This window comes from Lagopus leucura, unplaced genomic scaffold (genome assembly GCF_019238085.1).
Source record: "Lagopus leucura isolate 7727_CA_CO unplaced genomic scaffold, USGS_WTPT01 Super-Scaffold_100016, whole genome shotgun sequence".
NCBI lineage: Eukaryota > Metazoa > Chordata > Aves > Galliformes > Phasianidae > Lagopus > Lagopus leucura.
The window spans coordinates 599352-620180 of record NW_024962270.1 but is presented as its reverse complement, the minus strand read 5'-3'; the positions used below and the strand labels follow the sequence as shown (position 1 = coordinate 620180).

The 20829-nt window shown below is 51.4% G+C and overlaps 1 protein-coding gene across 3 annotated transcripts; it reads left to right on the top strand.

Moving 5' to 3' along the window:
- The first annotated feature begins 6553 nt into the window (after window positions 1–6553).
- Window positions 6554–20662, top strand: GDPD2 (glycerophosphodiester phosphodiesterase domain containing 2). 3 transcript variants are annotated; one of them, XM_042876534.1, is made up of 16 exons: window positions 6554–6619; window positions 12708–12851; window positions 13777–13880; window positions 13988–14081; window positions 14257–14316; window positions 14678–14776; window positions 15092–15185; window positions 15629–15774; window positions 15928–16010; window positions 16545–16695; window positions 17160–17375; window positions 18268–18419; window positions 18718–18865; window positions 19049–19131; window positions 19526–19554; window positions 19845–20662. In XM_042876534.1, exons 2-16 carry the CDS (start codon window positions 12738–12740, stop codon window positions 19895–19897), a joined length of 1626 nt encoding a protein of 541 aa, XP_042732468.1. In that variant the 5' UTR covers window positions 6554–6619; window positions 12708–12737; the 3' UTR covers window positions 19898–20662. The 3 variants fall into 3 exon arrangements, with proteins under 3 accessions (XP_042732468.1, XP_042732466.1, XP_042732467.1); XM_042876532.1 differs by lacking the exon at window positions 19845–20662 and having other exon boundaries at window positions 19526–19806; XM_042876533.1 differs by lacking the exons at window positions 6554–6619; window positions 19845–20662 and adding an exon at window positions 10629–10718 and having other exon boundaries at window positions 19526–19806.
- The last annotated feature ends 167 nt before the right edge of the window (window positions 20663–20829 follow it).

Below are 20829 nucleotides of genomic sequence, written 5' to 3'. Positions count from 1 at the left end.
TTCCACATTAGGCATTTCTTTATCAGCTATGTCAACATCAAAGAATTTGATCTTCAGATTAGAGGGGTTAGAACAAAGGAAGGAAAGAATAAATCACATCAACACGCAGAACCCGGGTGCCCAGGCTGATACTACAGCTGTGGCTGTGTTAATGGATGACTGCATTCCTCAGCCATGAGGCAGCAGCTTACCTCTTTATGCTAAGTTGGCCACGTTCATCAGTGCCAGATGCGCCTCTGTACATCTGGATTTAGACTGCTCAAAACTATTCTAAACCAGCTCATCTGTCACTGCCACACTGAAAAGCAGGAAAGTCCACTAAATACAAGATAAACCTAAAAACTTGCTGCCTATCCACATTGTGAGATGATACCTGGTGGGGCCAACCTTGACCATCAGGAGAGAGGAGACAAAGGGATGGGTTTTACTTGTGGGCATTGCATGTTTAGAATAGCAAGCACTACATATTAACTCCAAAGCAAAACAACTTATCCTGCTGCACAGCCATCCATCATCTCGAGCACTAAGCTTACAAACTGCGATGCCCCCTGAGCACAAGCCAATAGGCAATACTATGGCAAGAAATGGGGACTTCACCTGGTTTATATTGGGTTCTGGGAGAACTCAAATATGGGACTTTCTCATTCTAAACACAGAGACTGCCCCATCACAGTAAGTAGCTTGCTCTTTAAAGGATATCATTTAGCATCAAGTAGACTACAGTCTTTGGGAAAAAATACCACAGAACTTTCTGCTGTACGAAACTGTTTTCATTGTTATTAGGTCATGTGGAAATACCTCCTACTGAATAGCGTTTCAGGCTCCCAGCATGATGTGATAAGGTAATCAATACATGCATCAACAGGACATACAGTTTTCATTAACATAGCATAATCAAACTATTTTGTGAATTCCGGCACACTTTTGCTTCTTGGACATAAAAACTACATTAATAAATAATTTCAGGCAGCATTATGAGCTACTTGATGGGTACAGCAAGTGTCAAACACAGTAAGAAAAATGCTACATAAGCAGCCTGTCAAGACTCCTCCCCTGTGCAGTGATATAAGAAGTTCTCATGCTGTAGCACTATAGCGTGATGGAAAGCACAGCAATGATAGAGGAGGAAAGTTCCGGGCTGCAGCAAGTGAGGATAAGCCCAAGCACATCAGCCATGGATACAGAAGCAAAGGGAAAAAGCTGTTTACCTTTGGAAGGCCTCAGGCATGCAGGATCTCCAGCAAGAAACCCTTGCCTCCACTATCAACCCTTAAAGGAGGTCTTAAATGAGGGGGTGGATTTTTCATTGCATGCACCTGAGTTCTCCTGCCTTCCCACAGGTGCTCAATCACTGCTTCAAGCTGTGACTCAGCCTTTCCACTCCACACATGCAGTGGAACACCATTTGAACAGCAGAATATTTCAATAGAAACCATTTTGCATCTTGGATTTCACAAGGGCTTGGTCCTTACGTTGCAGGAACCTATCAAATATATATAATGGGATTGCTAACACTACAGGAAGATGCATAAGGTTTTCTTAATAGAGTTCCAGAAAGACACAAATCCATTTACGCTCCTTTTCAAAACTGTATCCACACAGGAAAAACAGACAGGTTTTGTTTTAAGTATCATTCAAATTTGATACAAGAAAGATGCAACTGGGACAACTATTTCTGCGCACTGAAACTTAGCGTAGCTCTAAATGCTTTGACAACCACAAAGCAATCTCTTGAAGTTCGCAGCTCTTGGGGACTCCACTTTGGTAGTTCAGGCACACTTGCAGCTGAAACGGGTACCTACCTATCTTCTATTCATCAAAGCAAAGAAGTGAGTGCAACAAAAATGAAATTAAGACAACTAAGATCAGCGTCTCCAATCATCAGCTTATTGGCAAGCCACCTGCAGTCACCCAAGAATGGATTTGCCACTGGATTGCAAACACTTCTTACAGCAACTCAGACAAGTCCAACACTCCTCTCTCTGCTTCTTTAGTACAGCCTTTACTAGTTTTCTTACTGCTTTTTCTACTAGAAAGATAACATTATAAATTGAGCTCTTCTAAAGCTACTTGTGCCCTTACTGTTTGCATGAGTTACCAAGCAGGTCTCCAGCCACTTGCTGCTCTGCTGACCTTACTCATTGAACCTACTGAAACCACAGCTCTGCACGGCAAGCCATAATCCAACCAAAGAACCCCAGTGCTTTTCTCCAAGAATCCTGTTGTTCTTATTTCACACAGCCGTGCTCAGTTAGTATCTATGTCATTTATCCCTCCTAAGCATGCTTCCTCCTCCAGCTTTCAGACAACAGCCATTTATACCAATTAAATCAAGGTTAACACTCACATCCTCCATAACAACACTCCGAGGCTCCATAATCAGAGCAGCTTTTCCCCACTACCAGCCAGAACACAACAGCACTGCTTCCCAAGGGAATGCTTCTCGCAGTCTGAGCAACGAGATACTGATCACTTCCACTTACTCCTCTGACCTTTTAATTCTATTGAATTGACTGCTCCTGAGCCACGTACCACTCTCATCTCCTGTCCCTCATTCTCTGCCGTTATATATTTGGACTTCCACCTTCATAGCAAAAAAAATTCCCTCAGCAATACTTGTGAATCTTGATAACACCGACTTAAAATTAGCATGGGTTAGTCTCCCTTTTTTACCTGCTACTGTTTCTGAAAAGGCATACTGTGATGCAACAGAAAACACAACAACAGCAGCAGCAGAGCAGGAAGGTCTCAGACTTCAACAAGTGAGGATTTGCTCAAATGCAACAGCCCCAGGCACAGAAATAAAAGAAAGAAAACACTTACCTTCAGAAGGCCTCACTACACAGGGATCTCCAACAAGGTCCACTTACCTCCACTGCCAACCCTTAAATGAGGGATGGGAAGGGGTGAGTCCTGGCTCCAGCCCTTCCACTCACTCAGGCACATTGCTTGCACCTGAGCTCCCCTGGGCTGGTCCCGCCTTCCACCAGGTGCTCCATCACTGCTTCAAGCTGTGACTTGTATTTCCACTGCAGCAACACAGCTTGATAATTGGAGTAGGACTGATGTAATAACATGCTTGTAGATAGAAAAAGATTCCTGCAACTGCTGAACACTGTTAATGTCACCAGAATACAGTTGTTCAATAACCTGTAGAAATGCATTTCTGGCAGCAGTGAACTGCTCAAGCAGTGCCCTCATCGAATCATTACAGTCAGCATTGCAGGGAGTATAAAGTTAGACACCTGAAGTAGTTTATACATTGCACTGTTCTAATGGTCACTTTGCAAATTAGCACAAGTGTTTGCATTACAACAGAACTGGATATCAATAAGCATAAATCAGAGCTCATAATTAACACTACTTAAGTGATTCTTTGCCTGATCTGTATGAAATGATTTCAGAAGTTCATTCTGATGTCAGATTTCTATCTTTGAACAAGAACTGATGATCACACAAGTAAACACACAGGGAGAACACAGCAAATACCCCTGTAACTTTGCTGCAGTGGGAAGCATACAGTAATCTCTGCTATCCACAAAGCTGATCAAGGCTACATCTAACCCTCAGTTTGCAGAAGTCTCCAGGAGGACCGTAACATCACAACAGCTTTGTCAGCTTTCCACTTTCCCCCTCCCCCAAACCACTGATTACCAACAGCATTCAGGAGCAGAATATCAGTGCCACAAACAACAGCCTGGCTCCAGCAACCTCCACCTGCCGTTCACAATTGATTTGTAAGAGTTTACCACGCACTGAAATCTTCTGCTTAATTTACAGTTCCTGTTGCATCCCTACATTGAGCTTGTTCTATTCACGGTCACTCTGATCATTCTCCTCCACGCTCCTCTTTCCTCACCACTTCTCTTGCTTCTCAAACAATCCTGTTTTGTTTCCTTCCATCCTAGCCTGTGTACTCGAGGACTGCCTCCAACACACGCAGTATTTGCTTGGCTTTTGCACAGTTCTGCAGAACCCAGAAACAAAGCCTGACAGCGAGTAAACAGCTAGAGTGCCAAGACAAATGCCCTTCATGCTGAGCTATGCATATTCTCAGCTCCTCATAACCATCTGTAGCCATAAGATAGATAAGTGCAAGTATCTGAGGGTAGGATTTCTGTCCTATAGCATGCACTGCAATGAGGTACAACCTGAGATGTTAGCTTCAAGTATAGCAGCAGCTATGATACTAGAAAGTGATACTTTGCATCTCAACATTCATTTCAACCACTGAAGTTCCTCTCAAGACTTCCCCCAAGCATGCTTCCTTAATCCTAGTGCTGGAGATCAGGACTTTAGGCAACAGAACCCCACACCTCAGCATCACCCTGCAGTGACTGGGAAAGAGAAGAACATAGCCCGTGAACTTCACAAACCCTAAAAGCCCTGTGCACCTCCAGCTCACAGAGCAGCTCGTTTCTGACAGACAGCACCATCTCATCTGAGCAACCAGGCACTTTCTCAGAAAGAAGGTAAGTTCTGTGAATGGACGTTAGGTCTCTGTGGAAGTATTTTAGGTAGTGGGCACTTTGCTGGCACGCAGAGTAAGAGCGCATGTCTCTTAAACATAGGAGACAAGAATTACAAGTCTATTTTTATTTCTTAATACAAATCACATTCTCTTCTTGACACAGGATTAAACACTTTATTTAACAGCAATTGTAAATTGACAGAAGGCATAAGAATGAATTAAGATTTTATCAGTCTACATTATGAAGGAAAGCAATTGGCATGTCTTAAACTTTGCAAGCCAGTTAGCTTGCATGAGCTTTGCATTTGGCTGAGATATAAGCAAGCCAGAAGAAAAAGGACCAGACAAAGCAACAATCATCATCTGTGATCAGAACAATGACTCCAGCTGTTTGGAAATCACAGAAGTTCTTCAGATCCACACCTGGCTGCAAGCTGGTCCATGGTAAGACATCAATTAGCACTAGCAAAAGAAACTACAACCAGTGAGGTAAATGACCACCTAGTTGACAGCTAGCCAGTACACAGCCAAGAGCTTGAGATATTTCAGGGAGCTGAAACAACATCTTGAAGGTATTGCAAGTAGTACATAAATTGCTTTTAATCCTCCAGTCTTTTGGAGCAGTTAAGCAAAAGTAAAGTCTGTGGATAATGAAGTTCATTACAGGTAGATGTTTAGGTCATACTCCCATGCATTTTACCAGTCTGAACCCACTGGACAGTCTTAAAGCAAGGTTGCATCCAAGGTGACTATTTATCTAATCTTATTAACATCTAAACCTGTAGTGTTTGTATTGATTCACAGGCAGAACAAAAGAGCATGCATTCTTTTTATTTTGGTATTATTTCCAATCATGGGTTACAATTCATCTGCAAGCAGCAGCTAAGAATAAGTCTCCTCCACCAGGCAGCCTATACATACATAAGTTCAAGATGCATTACCAGCCATACAAGGTGTTCATACACACCCACAGTGCATTCTTCACTCATCAGAAGGAGCATTTGGATACTCTAAATCTTCACATCCCCTCATCCCCTCCCAGCACTCCAGTTTTGGGAAGCTGGTATCTGTGTAATCTATAAGATCTAGTCCTAATTGGCCAGAACAGATCATCTGTAGCAGGGCCCTCAGGCTGCTGAAGATTTTTACATGTTTAAGCTCTGCCTTTCAGAAGGGCTCCTCCAGTTCATTGCTAGAAGGTTAACGACAGGAACTGAGTTGTTTTCTGCTTTGCTTTCTTCTGCACTTTCCAGTAGCAACTCCTCAGCCACATCATTGAGTCTCTCCACGTTTCCAATCACTCCATATTTAAAACCAGCATCTCTTACAGCTTGATGAAAGCTTCACGGGAGAAAAGACAGGAAGAGAAATTGTATTTAATTTCTCCCACTTTTAATGGAGAAAAGAAAAACCCCTTCCATAAACCAAGGTGTAAACTCAAGAAAGTTTTCTTGCTGCTGCACAAACACTCCCTGCAGCCCAAGCTGGTTGTTTTTCCCAATGAGCCATAAGCATTTTGATAACATCACTACACACAAGAAACCACAGACAAGGCCCCAGAGATGTTGGTTGCTTTGCAACCCTGGAGGAAAAAAAACCTAAGTAAAGACCACTAACTTGAAGCCCTCTGCAGCATCTCGTATCAATTGAAGGCTTAAAAGAAGACATGACATAGTAGCTACCAAAATAAGGCAATTACAGACTTAAAGTAAGCATCTCTAACAGATGAATAAAAAGAATAGGGAGAACTGCAGTTTTGGGTTTGTTTTCTTAAAGTTATAACAATTTAGGTACATCGAGCAATTTAATAACACATTGACCTCAGTAAAGATATTTGTTACTGAAAAGGACCTTCAATAAGCCATAAGTAATTGCTGCAATAAGCAAAAGAATGGAGGCAACTATTTAGGGGAAAAGCTAATTAACCCACATAGCAGCTTTTCCATGACACAACTACACCCCAAGCACCACCTAAGAAGCCCAAAGCACCACCCCACCACATCACTCACCACCCTTTACCAGGGACCTTTTATACAGACCTACTCCAACACAGCGCTCTGGAGGCTGGTCATATAAATTTGGCAATGGCAAACAGCTGCTGCTTGTGTATGCTGGGGGAAGGTTGGGACAAGAAGCTGCTTCTGTCTGGTGAGTGTGCTAGTTTTAAGGGCTTTTCTTTCCCATAGTTAAGCTAGTTGCTTATAATGTTTGTAATGCATAAGTTGTAATTGAGCTACACGCATGGTAAAAGTTACCTTTAGGGAAATATGTCTTATAAATGAGCTGCTTTCCCTAAAATAGTGGGTAGTGTTCTAATATCTTTGAGAAACTCTCTAATAACAAAAGCTTGTAGTTATATTGGAAAATGCTATAGACTCGTAAGTGCTATGGGAGTGTAAATAGCTTGTAGCATAGCCTGATTCTTAGAAGTGCTGTCTGCTCTTTAACTGTCTATCTGAGAATAAGAAAATGGTGGTAAAATAAGCTCTTATGTCTTCTTTCTCTATAGATGAAAAGAGACAGTATCCTGTATGTGGTGGTGTTCTTTGAGTAAGGGCAATTTGAGCTGTTATCTGTGTTAGTGCTTAAATACAAAGCTAGACCTTCTAAGTGCTTGGGAGTCTTAACAGGTATTTGTTATTGAAGGCTTTTTTGTGAACTTCTTAAGCTAGTTTCTGACTAAAGCACTGATTCACAGTCTATTATTTAGATTCAGAGTCAGTTATCTAGAGTGCTGTGAAGTCCTTGGTGATGCTGTAAGAAAATACATGGCTTAACAGTAAAATTAGAGTCATGATTTCATGGGAAGCTTCTGAAACAAAGGGGAAAAGCAGGTAGCTTAAGTAACAGATGGACTTTTTGTTCTGTGGTGTGCCTTAATGTTGTGATGCTGCATCAAGCTGTATATCCTGAATGGGGGGGAGAAACAGAAAGCTGCCATTCTGCTGTAACTGACTCTAAATAGAAGACAGAGGTGTGCCAGCAGCAAGCACACTATTGTGAGAGATTCTCTCCAGTGTAACAGTAATGGTACATCATAAGTTAGTAAACAATGGGGAAAAAGGCTATATCCACTTAATACTATAGGGGAGTATTGAAATGACAGTTACAATGGGTTTGTTCTTACTGACAAGGGAAATACAGTATTTCTTCTGAGGAGAAATGATAAGTTTAATTGGGAAATAGCATGAATCACTGCTACTGCTGTAGGATGTGCTTCAGTGTGGAGCAACAGGGGCGGCTCTGCAGGGTGCCTGTGCTGCCTCCTTCACTGAGTAATGCCCATAGCAGAGCTTCTAGTAAAGCAACTATCCGTGCAGAGGAAGGGAATTAACTACAAAATAGCTCTGCTACAATGAAACTAGTTGATTTTCTCTGTAGATAACTGTAAATAAAAAAAGCTGAAGAGTCAAAAAGATTCCAAGTCACACATGGGTATATTCTGAGTATCGTTTTATATCGTGTCTTCAATGTAACACTTAAGATTTGGCTTCTGTTTATAATTGTGTGGCTTCAGTTAATTATGCAACAAGGCAAATAGGAAATGGGAAATGATAAACATCTTCAAATCCTAAACTAGTCCAAGTTACAACTTGGAAGAAGCTGCACCTAAACAAGGTTATTTCAGCTCAGTGTATGGATCTCAGAGCACGTTTCTGACAGAAAGATCAGAATCTGGAAGCTGAACTTTTTCTAGTGGCAGCAAGATTTCCTTGTTTGAGTTCTTCCTGCTTTTATCTACTTCCACCATGCAGCAAAGACAAGTCTTGCATTATTGTGACTTCAGATATGCCGTGATACTATTCCCTAAAAGTCATTTCCTGTTTATCAGCATCCAGCCTGAGGTTTGCCATTGTGAGCAGCCTGAACTCTTAATATTTGCTTGCACTTCATCTTCAGAACTCCTATCATTAATCTCAATTACTGCCCCCAAATGATTAGCACTTCCAAAGATCAGCTCTGTGCTGCTTTCATGTGCTTTGGGAATGCAAACCATAAGGACCACCCATGCAAGTTTTGCTCAAGTGATTTGCCTCGTATGATATGAACTTAGTGGTGGGGGCTGAAATAAATGCAGTTCTGCAGGTTTTTCCTCATGCTTGCTAATACCCTCTGGTGGGGCCACACATCATGTGTTGTGGTCAGTTTTTCAGTGGGCTCCTCACTGCAAGGAAGACTTTGAGGTGTTAGAGTGGGGCAGTGAAGCTGGGAAGGGTTGGGAGCATCAGTCTTATGGGGAGCAGGTGAGGCTGGGATGGTTTGGATTGGAAAAGAGGAGGCTTGGGGGGACCTTATGGTGGCTCTCCATCTCTGTGCAAGGAGGTTGTGGTGAGTTGGGGGTCGGCCTCTGCTCCTGCAATAGGTGATAGGATGAGAGGTGACGGCCTAACGTTGTGCTACAGGAGGTTCAGGTTGGATGTCAGGGGAAGGAAGCTTCCTCCTAGAAGGAGCAGTGATGCACAGCTGCACATGGAGCAGTGGGGTCACCATCCATGGAGATACTCCAGATCCGTGGTGAAGGGCACAGTGGGACGGGCTGGGCTTGGGGAGCTTCGTGGTCTTTTCTAACCTGATTGATTCTATGGAGGGAAAAAAAAGCCAAACAAACAGCCCTAGCCATTGAAAGTAGTGCTATGATCCATACTGACGTGTCACAGGTGAGGGGAGAGTGAAACAACCAGCGCGGGAGGTGACCGGCAAGGCTCAGCCAGCGGCCGGGCAGCGTGGGCCGAGCGCGCCCCCTGGCGGCATGCAGCGGGCAGACCCGGCGCACGTGCCAGTACCCAACATGGCTTCCGCCCCCTTAACGCTATGAGACGCCGCTGCCCTCACGCAATATGGCTGCCTCCGTGGGGCAGCGGCAGGGTTAAAAATGGCCGCTGCCTCACAAAGGATCGAAATGGGGGGTCTGCGTGGAAGGAACGGGCCTCCCTTAGAGCCCACAGGATCGGGCAGGGCTGCAAGGCCAGGCCAAGAGCCAGCAAATGGAGTCATAGAGAGACCATAGAGTGCGGGGCGGCCTAGCCACAGACTGGCAGCTGCGAGACAGCGCCTCCTGGTGGCGGACGTATGCACGGCTCGAGGCGCCCACTGCTGCGTGTCTCGGTTCCCCATTTCCGCAGTGACCTTCGTCCCCGCTCGTGCTCGGGATTTTCCTGTCTACCTGTATTGTTTCTCGGTTTCTGTCCCTCCCTGCTGCCCGCAGTCATCCATTTGTAACCTGCGACCCTGACTCCAATGTCAGATATCTGCTCCTTTGCTCCACTCGTGGTCAAAGCAGTACTATCTGCCTGTTCCTCGAGGAATGGAGCAATTAAAGAATATTGCACTGCTGCTGTGCTCTGATCCATCTGCTGATAAGACCTTGCAGATGTACTCAATCAGCACATTTTGCAGAGCCGTTTACTGGTTAGTTGCCAAAGCTATAAATGATGGTGTAGAACAGCTGTGAGCAGTGGAATGTCAGTCAGGTCTGGCAGATAGCACACTGCTGCTGGAAGCTGTCACCTCCCCATGCTTTGATGCCCTCAGCTCAGTGCAATTTGCAGAAGATGATGGGGAAAGGTGTCATTGTTCATCCTTCAGCTGTATTGAGACCCACAGATGAGGATGCAGCTGTGGGAGATGGAGAGCTAGCCGTGTCCATCTGCAGGTGGCATCAGGTTGATGTCTGGGAACCTCCTTTAGCAAAATGTGGATGCATTACCCTCAGCTTGAGACAAGAAACCGCTTTTACTCTGTGCTTTAACCTTCACGGCATTCCCTAATGCCTGTTGTGTGAGGGTCAGCCCTGGGTCGTGTCTGCCCAAGGCCGCCTCTGCAGGGAAGGGAGCCTCAGCCCGGGCTGCAGGCTCAGAGCAGCCCCTTACTGGGAGACCCAGCGGTGCCTCCATCCTCCCTCCTGCAGCCTTAATCCTCCCTGTGCGTGGGCTGCCTGCAAACTCCCCCGTGCTTCTCCCCCTCCCTCCCCCCCCCAGGGCCCCTTCCTCGCTTCTCGAGCAGCCACAAAGCCTCGGGCACAAAAGGCTCTCCCGTCGTCCTCCCTGACCCCCCCGACTGCTGCCCGCCCTCATCGGCTTGTGCGGGCCTGCAGGCGGCACCGACAGCCCCGTCGGGCCACGAACACACCCAGCAGGGTGTGAGCGGGCGGCACGGAGCTGAGCTGCGCACCGGCACCCGCCTGGGAGCTCAGCCCAGCGCTCACCTGGTTGCTCGGTACCCGCTGTCGGAGCCCGACGGGGAGCAGGTATTTCCCCGCGGGAAGCACCGAGGGGGCGGCCGCGTGGTTGGCAGGGAGGCAAAAATGGGGGGGTATTGCCCTGATGGAGGGTGGGGAGGGGAAGGGAGGAGTGGCTGTGCCGCTCCTCCTGGTTGCGGGGATGGAGAGCGCAGGGGGTTGCGGAGCGCGAGGCTGGGAGTGGGGTCTGAGAAGCTATGGAATTGCCCCAGGAGCTCTGTTCACCTTCCCATGGGGGCAGCAGGGGTTGAGCTCTAGGCTCTGGCTGGGTGACACGGTGGGTGTGTGGATGGCACTCTGCTTGTGGGCATCAGGTTGTCCTGTGCCAGCACCCCAGAGATGCAGGCCCCCATTCCCCCCATCCACAAGGGGCTGTGGGCATGTGCATAGCTGTTCCAGCAACTGTAGCAGGGCTGGCAGTACTCTGTGGGGTTGCCTGCTGAGAGCTGAAGGAGGGCTTCTTGAAGTCCCAATGGTACCCCAGATACCCTCCTATGAAGCTGTAGCCAAAGCTGTGCAACATTTGTTGTCTGTGCAGTACCTGCTGCCTGTCCAGCCCTCCTCTATTTGGGACCTATGCCCTGTGCACAGGTGTTGTGTGGTTACTTCTGATGCTGCAGCTTGCAATCCAGCTTCCAACTGGGGGGAACAGGGTGGCATTTTACCTCTTAAAATGCTTTCAGCACCCTGCAGACCACGCCAGCAGTGTGGGCATGTGGCCAGCCCTGTGCTACTGCTGCCAGGCTTGGGTCCCTGGCCAGCCCTGTGCTGTCTGTGCACAGTAAGCTCGGCTGTGTAGGGCTGAAGTTCAGCTGCAGTCACTCCCACTGTACTTCATACCCTGCGTGGGATCCAGTGTGTGTGTGTGTGTGTGTGTGTGAGAAGGTTTCCCTGAGCAGGGCTGACACCAGTGCTTGGATGCTATCAGCAGCAAGAGGGGTCAGGAGCAAGTTGTAGGGGATGCTGTCTGCGCCCACTGCTCCATGGTGGAAATGACTTCTGTCTGTGAGCCCCTGAGCTTTGGCATCAGGGAGAGAAACTTGCTGGAGTCCAGCTCTCCTTATCATGGTGATGGCTGTGTCATCTCCCAGTTTGCGTAGCACCTGTCAGTCCTCATGGTGTGGGAACTGTCCCAGGAATGTTCTCCTAAACAAGCGGAGATCTTGCATGTGTGGGAGTCGTGCCTGGGGCTTGTGCAGGGAGATAGGTGTGTGCTTTGCCAGGTTAGAATGGGACGTGGCCCTGTTGGACTTCCTACCCCCAGGTTAGGAGAGGATGTGGCCTTGTGGTGAAGGCTGGGAACGTGGTATCTCCTGGCTCCCACACCTGGTTCTGGGGTCCTATGGGGTTGCAGTGAAATGGGAGTCTGGCTCTGCAAGAGTAATGGTGCTGCTTGGGGTGGGTTGCAGGCTTCCCAGCTGATTAAAGAGGTTGGGATGATGGGGGGAGTGGGGAATCTCTGCAGCAGGGCAAGCAGTAGTGAAGATGGGGTTTCAGGGTGTGCCTAGAGGCAGACCCTGTTTGGGGCGCTCTGCTACATCCAGCTAAGAACCAGGAGCATGGGGACCACAGCAGAGCTTCCCAGCCCTTCTCCCATTCCTGGGCCACTAGCAGCTCTGCACCCAGCTATGGTCCTGCAGCTGTGGGGTGCCAGCACTGCCAGAGCCTGGATCCTGCACTATGTCTTTGCTCTCAGGCAGAGCCCCAAACCCTGTGCTGGAGCTGGCCCTGCTCCCTGCTAGCTCTGGGCTTGCTGTAGCTCGTTGTGCGTAAGGTGCTGGGGCAGCCTGCTGAACTAGTTGGGCTGCATTGCCTGCTCTGCTCTGCTGCCCTGGCACAGTGCCTCACCTGAGAACGTGGCCAGCAGCCCCGCTATGTCCCAGGGCTGTGGGGCAGTGGCTTCTACCTCCAGCCAGGATGCTGCAGTGCCCCATCCCTGTGGGGCTTGGACTTGGTGTATGTAGAGGTCTGTGCCAACACTGTGTGCATCCCGTGCAGGACACTGACCCGCTGCGACAGCCCTGCACCATGGCAGACCCTCCTGGCTGCTGCCGCCCATGTGCCACCTGCCTGCTGTGCCTCTACAGCTGCCAGTGGATCACTGCCAAGAAGGAGAAGAGGAGGGGTCTGAGAACCACCAAGGTGATACTATGGGTGATGCTGAGCTGGGGCTGGTCCTGAGCCCCAGGAGAGCTTGGTGTACCCTGGGACCCCTCCTCTGCCCAGGGGCTGCCCTGGCAGCAGTGAGAGGGAAGACATGAAGGTGTCAGGGTGACTATGAGCCCTCTTCCTGCTAGGTGACAATAAGGGCAGCACAGCAGCGTGAGGCTGAGCCCATCCCCTGCCCCACTGGGCACGCGTTTGTGGCAGGCTTTGCACGTGCCTGGAGCTGAGCATGGTGTAGGCATGTCCTGGGATGCAGGGTGCCCAATGAGGCACGTGGGAGGCACAGTGCCTGGGCAGGGTGCGGTCCCCCCCGGGGGGGGCTGGCAGGGGGTGTCCCCAGTGATTTGTAACCCAACACAGGGGTGAGGCCCTGGGATTCTCCGAGGTCTCCAACTCCCATGGGAGTGGCTGTGCCATGGCTTGTCCCATCTTGCCAGAAATGTAAGAATTGGTCCAGGCTGCTGGCTGTCCCGCTTGGCACCTGGCACATCCCTGCACGTGTGGGGCTGGGGATGGAGAGCCTGGAGCTGGACCTGGTGTTGGTTGGGTGAGCAGAAGTAGCCTGGGGGCTCCTGCAGCTCTCAGCCCTTCTAGTCAGACTAGTCCACGCACAGCCCTGCAAACTGAGGATGGCACCTAGCTCCTTTCCCAGTCCCAGCCTGCTCTTGAGGCTGCTGCAGGGGGACAGGAGGCCGTATCAGCCTTAGGGCTGCTTTCCAGCCTGGCATCCGCTGCTTCTGAGCTTGTAGTGGGAGGTGTTTGTTCCCAAAAGAGCTCTCCAGGGCAGCTCAGTGCCTGGACCCTTGCTCCCTGCTCCAGGCTGAGCCTTGGGCCTCGGCATCTGGCTGTGGTCTGGGTATCATGCAGATGTGTGCATGCTTGTCTTCTCTCTGGCTTTCAGTGTGACTGCAGCTGGTTTTTCTTCCTCTTCTGTGTCTTCCTCTTCACGTTGGTGTGGCTCTACATTGCCATCATCATCCTCAATGATTTCCACAACTTTAATGAGTGAGTAGGATCCCACATCCAGCCTGACCTCCTCCACCTCTTGCCCCCCCCCCCCCCCTCTATGCCACCCATCCTTCTGTGTGTAAAACCCAACCTTTTACTTGCAGGTTCATCTTCAAGCAGCAGAAGCTGTGGCTAGACTGGTCCCTGATCCTGTTAATAGCAACAGCTGTGCTCATCACTTACTCAGCTGTGCTGTTGGTGAGCCCTGCTGATTCCCTCTGGGTTGGCAGGGGTATGGATCAGTGCTGGGCGTGAGCCAGCTGGAGCCTGAAGACCCTGTATGCATTGGGGGAGGGAGGCAGAGCTCCAGTGTGCCTTTTGAGAGCTGAGATACAGAGTTCAGACAAGCTCTGACAACTCCTCCTTCTTTCAGGTCCTTGCTTTGTGCTTGCAGCTCTGTGGCCAGCCCTTGAAGCTGCACTGGCTGCACAAGGTGAGGCTGTTGGTGCAGGAAGATGATACATCCCCTGGCTGTCTGCATGCTGGGCACATAATCTGCCTGGTCCTCTCCCACTGCTTTCTGATCCTTGGCAGCCACCTGGGATCCTGGTCCTTGAGAAACTGAGACCAGCCTGCTGGGGCTGTGTGTGGACAGCAGCTGTTTGTCCTTCAGCCCCAGGTCTCTGGGATGGGACTATTCTCCTTGCTCCACATGTGGGGTACTGAGTTCAGCTGTGGATCAAGATGGGGGGGAAGGACATCTAAAGAACTGTGGGGGGCTTGGGAGGGAGGGCCTGCTGGTCTAGAGGATGATGATGTGTACAATCCTAACTGCCCTGTGCTGCTTGACACAGGTCCTGCTGATCATAACTGCCCTCGTGGTGGCTGCAGCCTTCACAGGGCTGGGAATAAAGTGGGCAGAGGAGTGGAGAAGTGCACGCGTCTCCCTGCAGGTGAGTTGGCTTGTCACCAGAGACTCCCATGCTGTCCTATTATGGAGGCTTGTGGGGACAAGATGCGGAATTGTGCCTGGGCTTCCCAGCATGACTGTGTGCCATGAGGGCTAAGCCCTGTCCCAGCTTGGTCTGTGCAGTCCTGCCTGGAGCAGCTGTAGTCAGGGTGAGGGGACTGGAGGGAGACCTCGTCCTTTTCTCCCTGGCATTGAGGCTGTCCCACTGATGCTGGCTGTAATGGTAGATCCCTGCTATTGGATTTCGAGGACAGGGGCTGGGCTTGTGATGTCTGACACCCTGCCTTTGTCTTTCCAGGCAACAGGTCCCTTCCTGCACATTGGGATTGTGGGAGGAATGACGCTCCTTGCTTGGCCATTGGCCAGCGTCATCTACCGCACCCACAGCACAGGTAACCCCCCCCCAGGGTCTCCACCTCTCCCTACAGCTGGCTGCTCTGTTTCCTGCGCTCCACTGAGAGGCACTGGCAGCAGAGTAGTGCACAGGGAGCAGTGGTGCAGCGGGGATGACTGAGTTCTGGTACTGATGTATCAGCTCTGCTTCTATTTGCTGGTTTTTTTTTTTTATAGCTGGGTGCACCTCCAGCCCAGACTGCTTTGCAAATGGAGGAGAGGTGCAGATTGCAGTCTGGGCCCTGCAGAAGTCCTCTGTTGGGGTGCAAGGGCATGTGGTGGGCCAAGAAGAGACCTGCAGTGTTCTTGAGATTGAAGATGCAGTGCCTGACCTAGGGCAGCTTTAAGTGGATGCTGAAAGAAGCAGCATCAGCTTGTTCCCAACAGCCTGCAGAAAGCTTCCTATGCACCTCACCCCTGCACCTCCTGTGTCTTTCTCCAGGCCTCAAGGTGTTCCTACTGCTTGCATACTCTGCAGTGATGATTGCCCTTTACCTGGCTCCCCTGGGGATCACTTCACCCTGCATCATGGAGGAGAACCAGCTGCCCCCCAAGCCAGCCCTGGTTGGCCACAGAGGAGCCCCTATGGTGAGCAACAGCATGTGCACAGCACTCAAGGTGACACGAAGCTGTGGGGCACTGGTGCATGGCTGAGAGGTGCCTGAAGCAACACGGCTGGAGGATGTGGGTGAGGAGGGTGCTGTCTGCCCCTTTCTGAGCTCACACTTGCTCCCTTTCCAGCTGGCCCCTGAAAACACCCTCATGTCTCTCCGCAAGGCAGTGAACTGCGATGTGCAAGTCTTTGAGACAGACGTCATGGTGAGGTAAAGGGGCAGCAGGACTCAGAGGGAGGAAGGGGCCTGTGTGTCCTGGGATGTCACCCTCCATGTGGGCGCCTGGGGAACAAACCTGCAGGACTGGCACAGTCTTCATTTGGAGTCCACCCTGTTCAAGGGCTTTGCCAATATCACCTCCCCAGCATGGCCCTGGCTGTAGCTGGGTGTCCCAGAAAGCTGGGGAAGGTGCTGGGTTTCTCCTGTTCACCCAGGCTGCCTTCCAGGCCATTAGGAAGGAGGCACCACTTGGGGGGGGGGGGAGGGCACTACTTGGAGAGCAGCCCCTGGGCCCTCATCTCATGCAATCCTCCTGTTGCAGGGAGCAAGAAGCTGTGTGATTCCTGGCTTGGCTTCTTGGTGCTTTCTGCTTCCTGGAGGCTGATCTCTCTTGTGCAAAAACTCAGAATTAGACTTGGGGTGGAGATTACTTTTAGAAAGTGGCTGGGAGAGGATAGAAATGGCAGGGCAGTGTTAAGAGGCAAACAGCTTGTGATACAACCTCCTTCTCTGCTCTCTTGCCAGTGCTGATGGGGTCCCATTCCTCATGCATGATGAGAAGCTCACTAGGACCACCAATGTGCAGACTGTGTTCCCTGAGAGAGCCACCCTGAACAGCACTGCCTTCAACTGGACAGACCTCCAGCAGCTCAATGCTGGCAGCTGGTTCCTGGAGGTCAGGGTGCAGGGATGGGTGCACTGGGGGGGGGAGGAGGGGAGTAAAACAAGAGCCCTGCCCTGTATTGTGCTCCCTCTGCAGTCACCTGAGCAGTGTAAAGGAGCACTTTCATGCCTGCATGGATCCCTGGGGTGCAGTTACACCCTGTGCTGGCTGCTGCACCTGGGGTTTGCTCTGAGTCACAGGGAGGTTGGGCTGTGGGGAGATGCCTCATGCCCTGCTGGTGCTCACGCTGAGCTGCACAGCCTGCCTGGGCATGGATGCAGCTGGGGCAATGCTGTTCAGTGACTAATGAACTGCTGAATGCCCAGAGGTGCTGGGGCTGCTGGATCAGTGCTATTAGTGGGCAGGAGGGGAGAGGTGCCCTGTGCTCATCCTGTGGTGGGAGGCTGGAGCAGCACTGGTGGGAGGTGGAGGCACGCAGGCTCTGCCCATGGTAGCTGACTCTCTTTCCCTCCTAGAGGAGACCATTTTCCAGTCTGCAAAGTCTTTCACATGGCGATCGCGTGCAGGCGACTCGGCAGAAGATCCCATCCCTGGAACAGGTATTGGATGCAGCCAAGGAGAGCAATATCTCCATCATGTTTGACCTCCGGCCAGAGAACCACAGCGATTACCAGAGCTTTGTCAATGTCACCCTGGAAGTCATCCTACAGTCTGGCATCCCACTGCAGCAGGTGAGCTGCCCACCAGGTGCTGGGTCCTGCTGTCACACTGAGCATCTCTATCTCCCCACACACTCCATTGCCATCTGTGCTTCCTGCTCGGCCATCCTGTTGTACAGCAACCCCATAAGCAGCTGATGACCAGTCCTTGGCATGGTAGCATAGTCCTGAAAGAGATCCCATGGTTCCCTAGCTGGGAGAACTTGCCAAGAGTTGGAGGTAGTACATAAAGCTGCAAATACTTGTTTCCGAGAACTGGCCACTCTGGTACGTAAACAGTGACTCACTCAGCCAAGGGAGGGGAGCATGGGTACAAGTGCATGAAATCGATGCTCCCTGTGCTGCACCACACCTCTGTGCAGTTCCTTGACTTGCTGCAGCCGCCTCAGTTTCCTTTGTACTTCGTTGGCTTCAGCAGCATGAGGCACATGCTACTCTGCAGGGCTGGAGGAGCACCCAAATTGCTTTCCTTGTGGGAACTCAGGGCACAGTACTGTAATGTTGGCCTGGGGTGCATTCTTGCTGCAGTTGTGGCCAAAAGTGTGCTCTGTTCAATACTTCAGGGATCCAGGATGATGTCAGTGCCCTGCAGTGGCTTTCTTAGGCTGGAGTTGCTTTCTCCTTTCAGTGGGGTTTGTGCTTCCTTCTTGGCTGGGATGAGTTCTTGGACTGCCCTGGCTGAAATCCTCCAGGAAGATCATAGAGCCATAGAATCATTTGAGTTGGAAGGGACCCTTAAAGGTCATCTAATCTGACTCCCCTGCACTGAACGGGGACACTTATAGCTCAAACAGGTTGCCCAGGGCCTGGTCCAGCCTGACATCCAGTGTGTCTGGGAGTGGGGCAGTGTCTGCAGAGCCCTGGAGTGCCTCTTCCTTACACACATTCCCTGGCTCTTGCCCAGGTCCTGTGGCTGCCAGATGGGTTCAGGGAGCAGGTCAAACAACAAGTCCCAGGCGTTCAGCAGATTTATGGCCGGAAGAGACTCCAGGATGAGAAGGAGCCACTGCTGCATGTCAACCTGCCCTACCAAGACATGAGCTCTGAGGAGATCAAGTGAGAGCCTGGGAAGGGGAGTGGGCTACGAGTCTGGGGTCCAACAGAAGTGAGGCCCCAGCAGGGCTGAGAGCTGGGCAGAGGCTGCAGCCTGGCATGCCCCAGAGCTGCTATGGGGGATGGAGGCTGCAGCTATCTGTCTGGCCAGCAAGTCTGCCCTGGGTCTGGCTCTCCAGACAGTTGCTCTACGTGGCTGCAATTGCTGGATCGCATCCCAGACATGCAGGCCTCTTTGCCACGAGCTGAGCATGCTGGCACCTCGCTGTCTGCCATGCTGACCACGGCTCTCCGTGCACAGGCAGTACCGCCAGGACAACATCTCAGTCAACCTGTACGTGGTGAACCAGCCCTGGCTCTTCTCTGTGCTGTGGTGCTCAGGGGTGAGTTCTGTCACCACCAATGCCTGCCAGGTGCTGAAGGAGATGAAACGCCCCATCTGGTTGCTGGTAAGCAAAACCTCTGTCCTAGTGCAAAGCTTCCTGGCCTGAGTTGTGGGTCTGGTCCTGCAGCTGCATGCAGGGTGGGCTTTGCTCTGTGCTGTGCTGGTGTGGCAGTGTGACCTTGCATACCTTGCTGTGTACAGGACTGTGCCAGCAGTGGTGCTTAACGCTTGGCTTGTCACCTTGCAGCCCAGCAGCACGTACCTCATGATCTGGATTGTTGTAGACTGTGTCTCCTTCCTGATGATCCTCTGGGCCTTCCTCTTGATGAAGTAAGTTGGACCCCTGGGGTAGTTGTTGGGAGGCTGCAGGGTGCCCTGGCTGGTGAACCCCCATGCATGTGCCATCTGCTGCCACCCACCCTGGGCTGATGCCCTGAGGCCCCCTGGCTGGGAGAAACATCACTGCACAAAGGCAGCTCTTACCACCACACTGCTGCTAAAAGCATGGCCTGGCCCTTCCCGAAGCAGCTGCACTCACCAGCTTCCTGTGCACCCCAGGGCTGAGGCTAGGGGACCTTGCTCTGCCCCAGCACCACACCACATACCAGGAGCAAACAGTTGTTTGCTGTGGGGCCCTGCAGTCTGTAGCTGGGAGCTTGTGGGAGGGAAGGAGGAGGGGGTGCCCAGACTGACGTGCTAACATCGATCCTGCTCCATCTCCTAGGAAATGCTCCCAGCGAAGGCAGACGGCTGGTGAGTGCACAGACGCCGGCTCTTCTGTCCCTGGTGGTTCCCTGCAGGCAGCCAGCCTGCCCCAATGGAGCGTGACTGAGCCCTGCAGACTTTGAGATGGCTGAGGGAGGGAAGGGAATCCCAACACAGGGAATTCCTGCCCTGCCCTCAGCAAACTGCCCTGTGGGATGGTGCTGGGGATGCCCATACTCCCCAACTCTGCTCCAACCAGCTTTTTGGGCAGGTGTGCCTGCCGCTGCGGGGTGGTGGCTGCAGTCAATGACTGTTTGCTTCCTCTTCTTTCTCTCCAGAGTCTGAGACAGACGTGCTGCTCACAAAGATCAACAGCCTGATGCAAGACTGACCCCTCCAGCCTGCAGCAGCCATGGGGAGGGGCAGCTGGAGAGGTTCACAGCTCGGCAGGGAGTGCTACCGTGGCTGGATCCAAGGCTCCTTTCCTTTGCAGCTTCCTGAGCTTGCAGCCTTCCTGGCTCCCAGCGTGGTGCAGAACTACTCTCATCCGTGAAGACCTGGAACTGGGTCTCTTGCTCCTGCAGGCAGCAAGGGAACAGAGCTGGGGCAGGGGGCGGCTGCTGCTGCTGCCTTGTGTCCTGAGAGCTGAACTTTTCTCCAGGATCAAGACCTCAGCCCTGGGGTGCTCGGTTGGAGGCTGGTGGGGATCTGAGTCACTGTTTGGTGCGGGGGTATGGCAGCCTGCTGTCAGCAGCAGCACTGGTGATGGGGAAACCTTGTTTAAAGTGCTGCTGCCCAGGGGTGGGAGGTGAATAGGAAGGGAGGTGCAGGGTTGGCATATGATGGACGGGGAGCAGAGCCTTTGCTCCCAGTGCTGGGGATGGCAGCTTCGCCCCCTCCTGCTGCTGGCTTTGTGCTTGCTGGCCGGGGTGCCAGCTCCCCCCGCAGCCAACCCTGGGGACGGGGAGCAGGGGCTGAGGGTGGAGGGAACCTGGGCCACGGTGCCCCTACGGTGCTGCACAGCGGCGGGGGATGCACCAGGGTCGGGAGCACTGTTAGTCAGCATCGGGCACTTTGAACTTGGAGAGGGGAGTCTGTTTCACTTGCTCCTGCCTATTTATGTCAATAAATCAGCTGAGAGATAGACGGTCCTTTACCAGCGGCGAGTTCGGCATAACTCTTTCCTCTCCCCTTTTCAGTTTTTCCTTCCCAGCTCGGGGCAAAGCAGCGATACGCGGTGTATCCGTGCCACCTAGTGCCGGCGTGGGGAAGCGCCGTCGGGGCGGGGGGAGCTGAGGCATCTTCTGAGCGGGGTCCTCCGCC

Coding starts and splice junctions, on each gene's coding strand:
- GDPD2 (XM_042876532.1), top strand. CDS start 12,738: ATGGCAGACCCTCCTGGCTGCTGCCGCCCATGTGCCACCTGCCTGCTG. Junction 16,011..16,544: donor GAGACAGACGTCATGGTGAG/GTAAAGGGGCAG, acceptor CTCTCTTGCCAG/TGCTGATGGGGTCCCATTCC. Junction 19,132..19,525: donor TGGGCCTTCCTCTTGATGAA/GTAAGTTGGACC, acceptor TCCATCTCCTAG/GAAATGCTCCCAGCGAAGGC.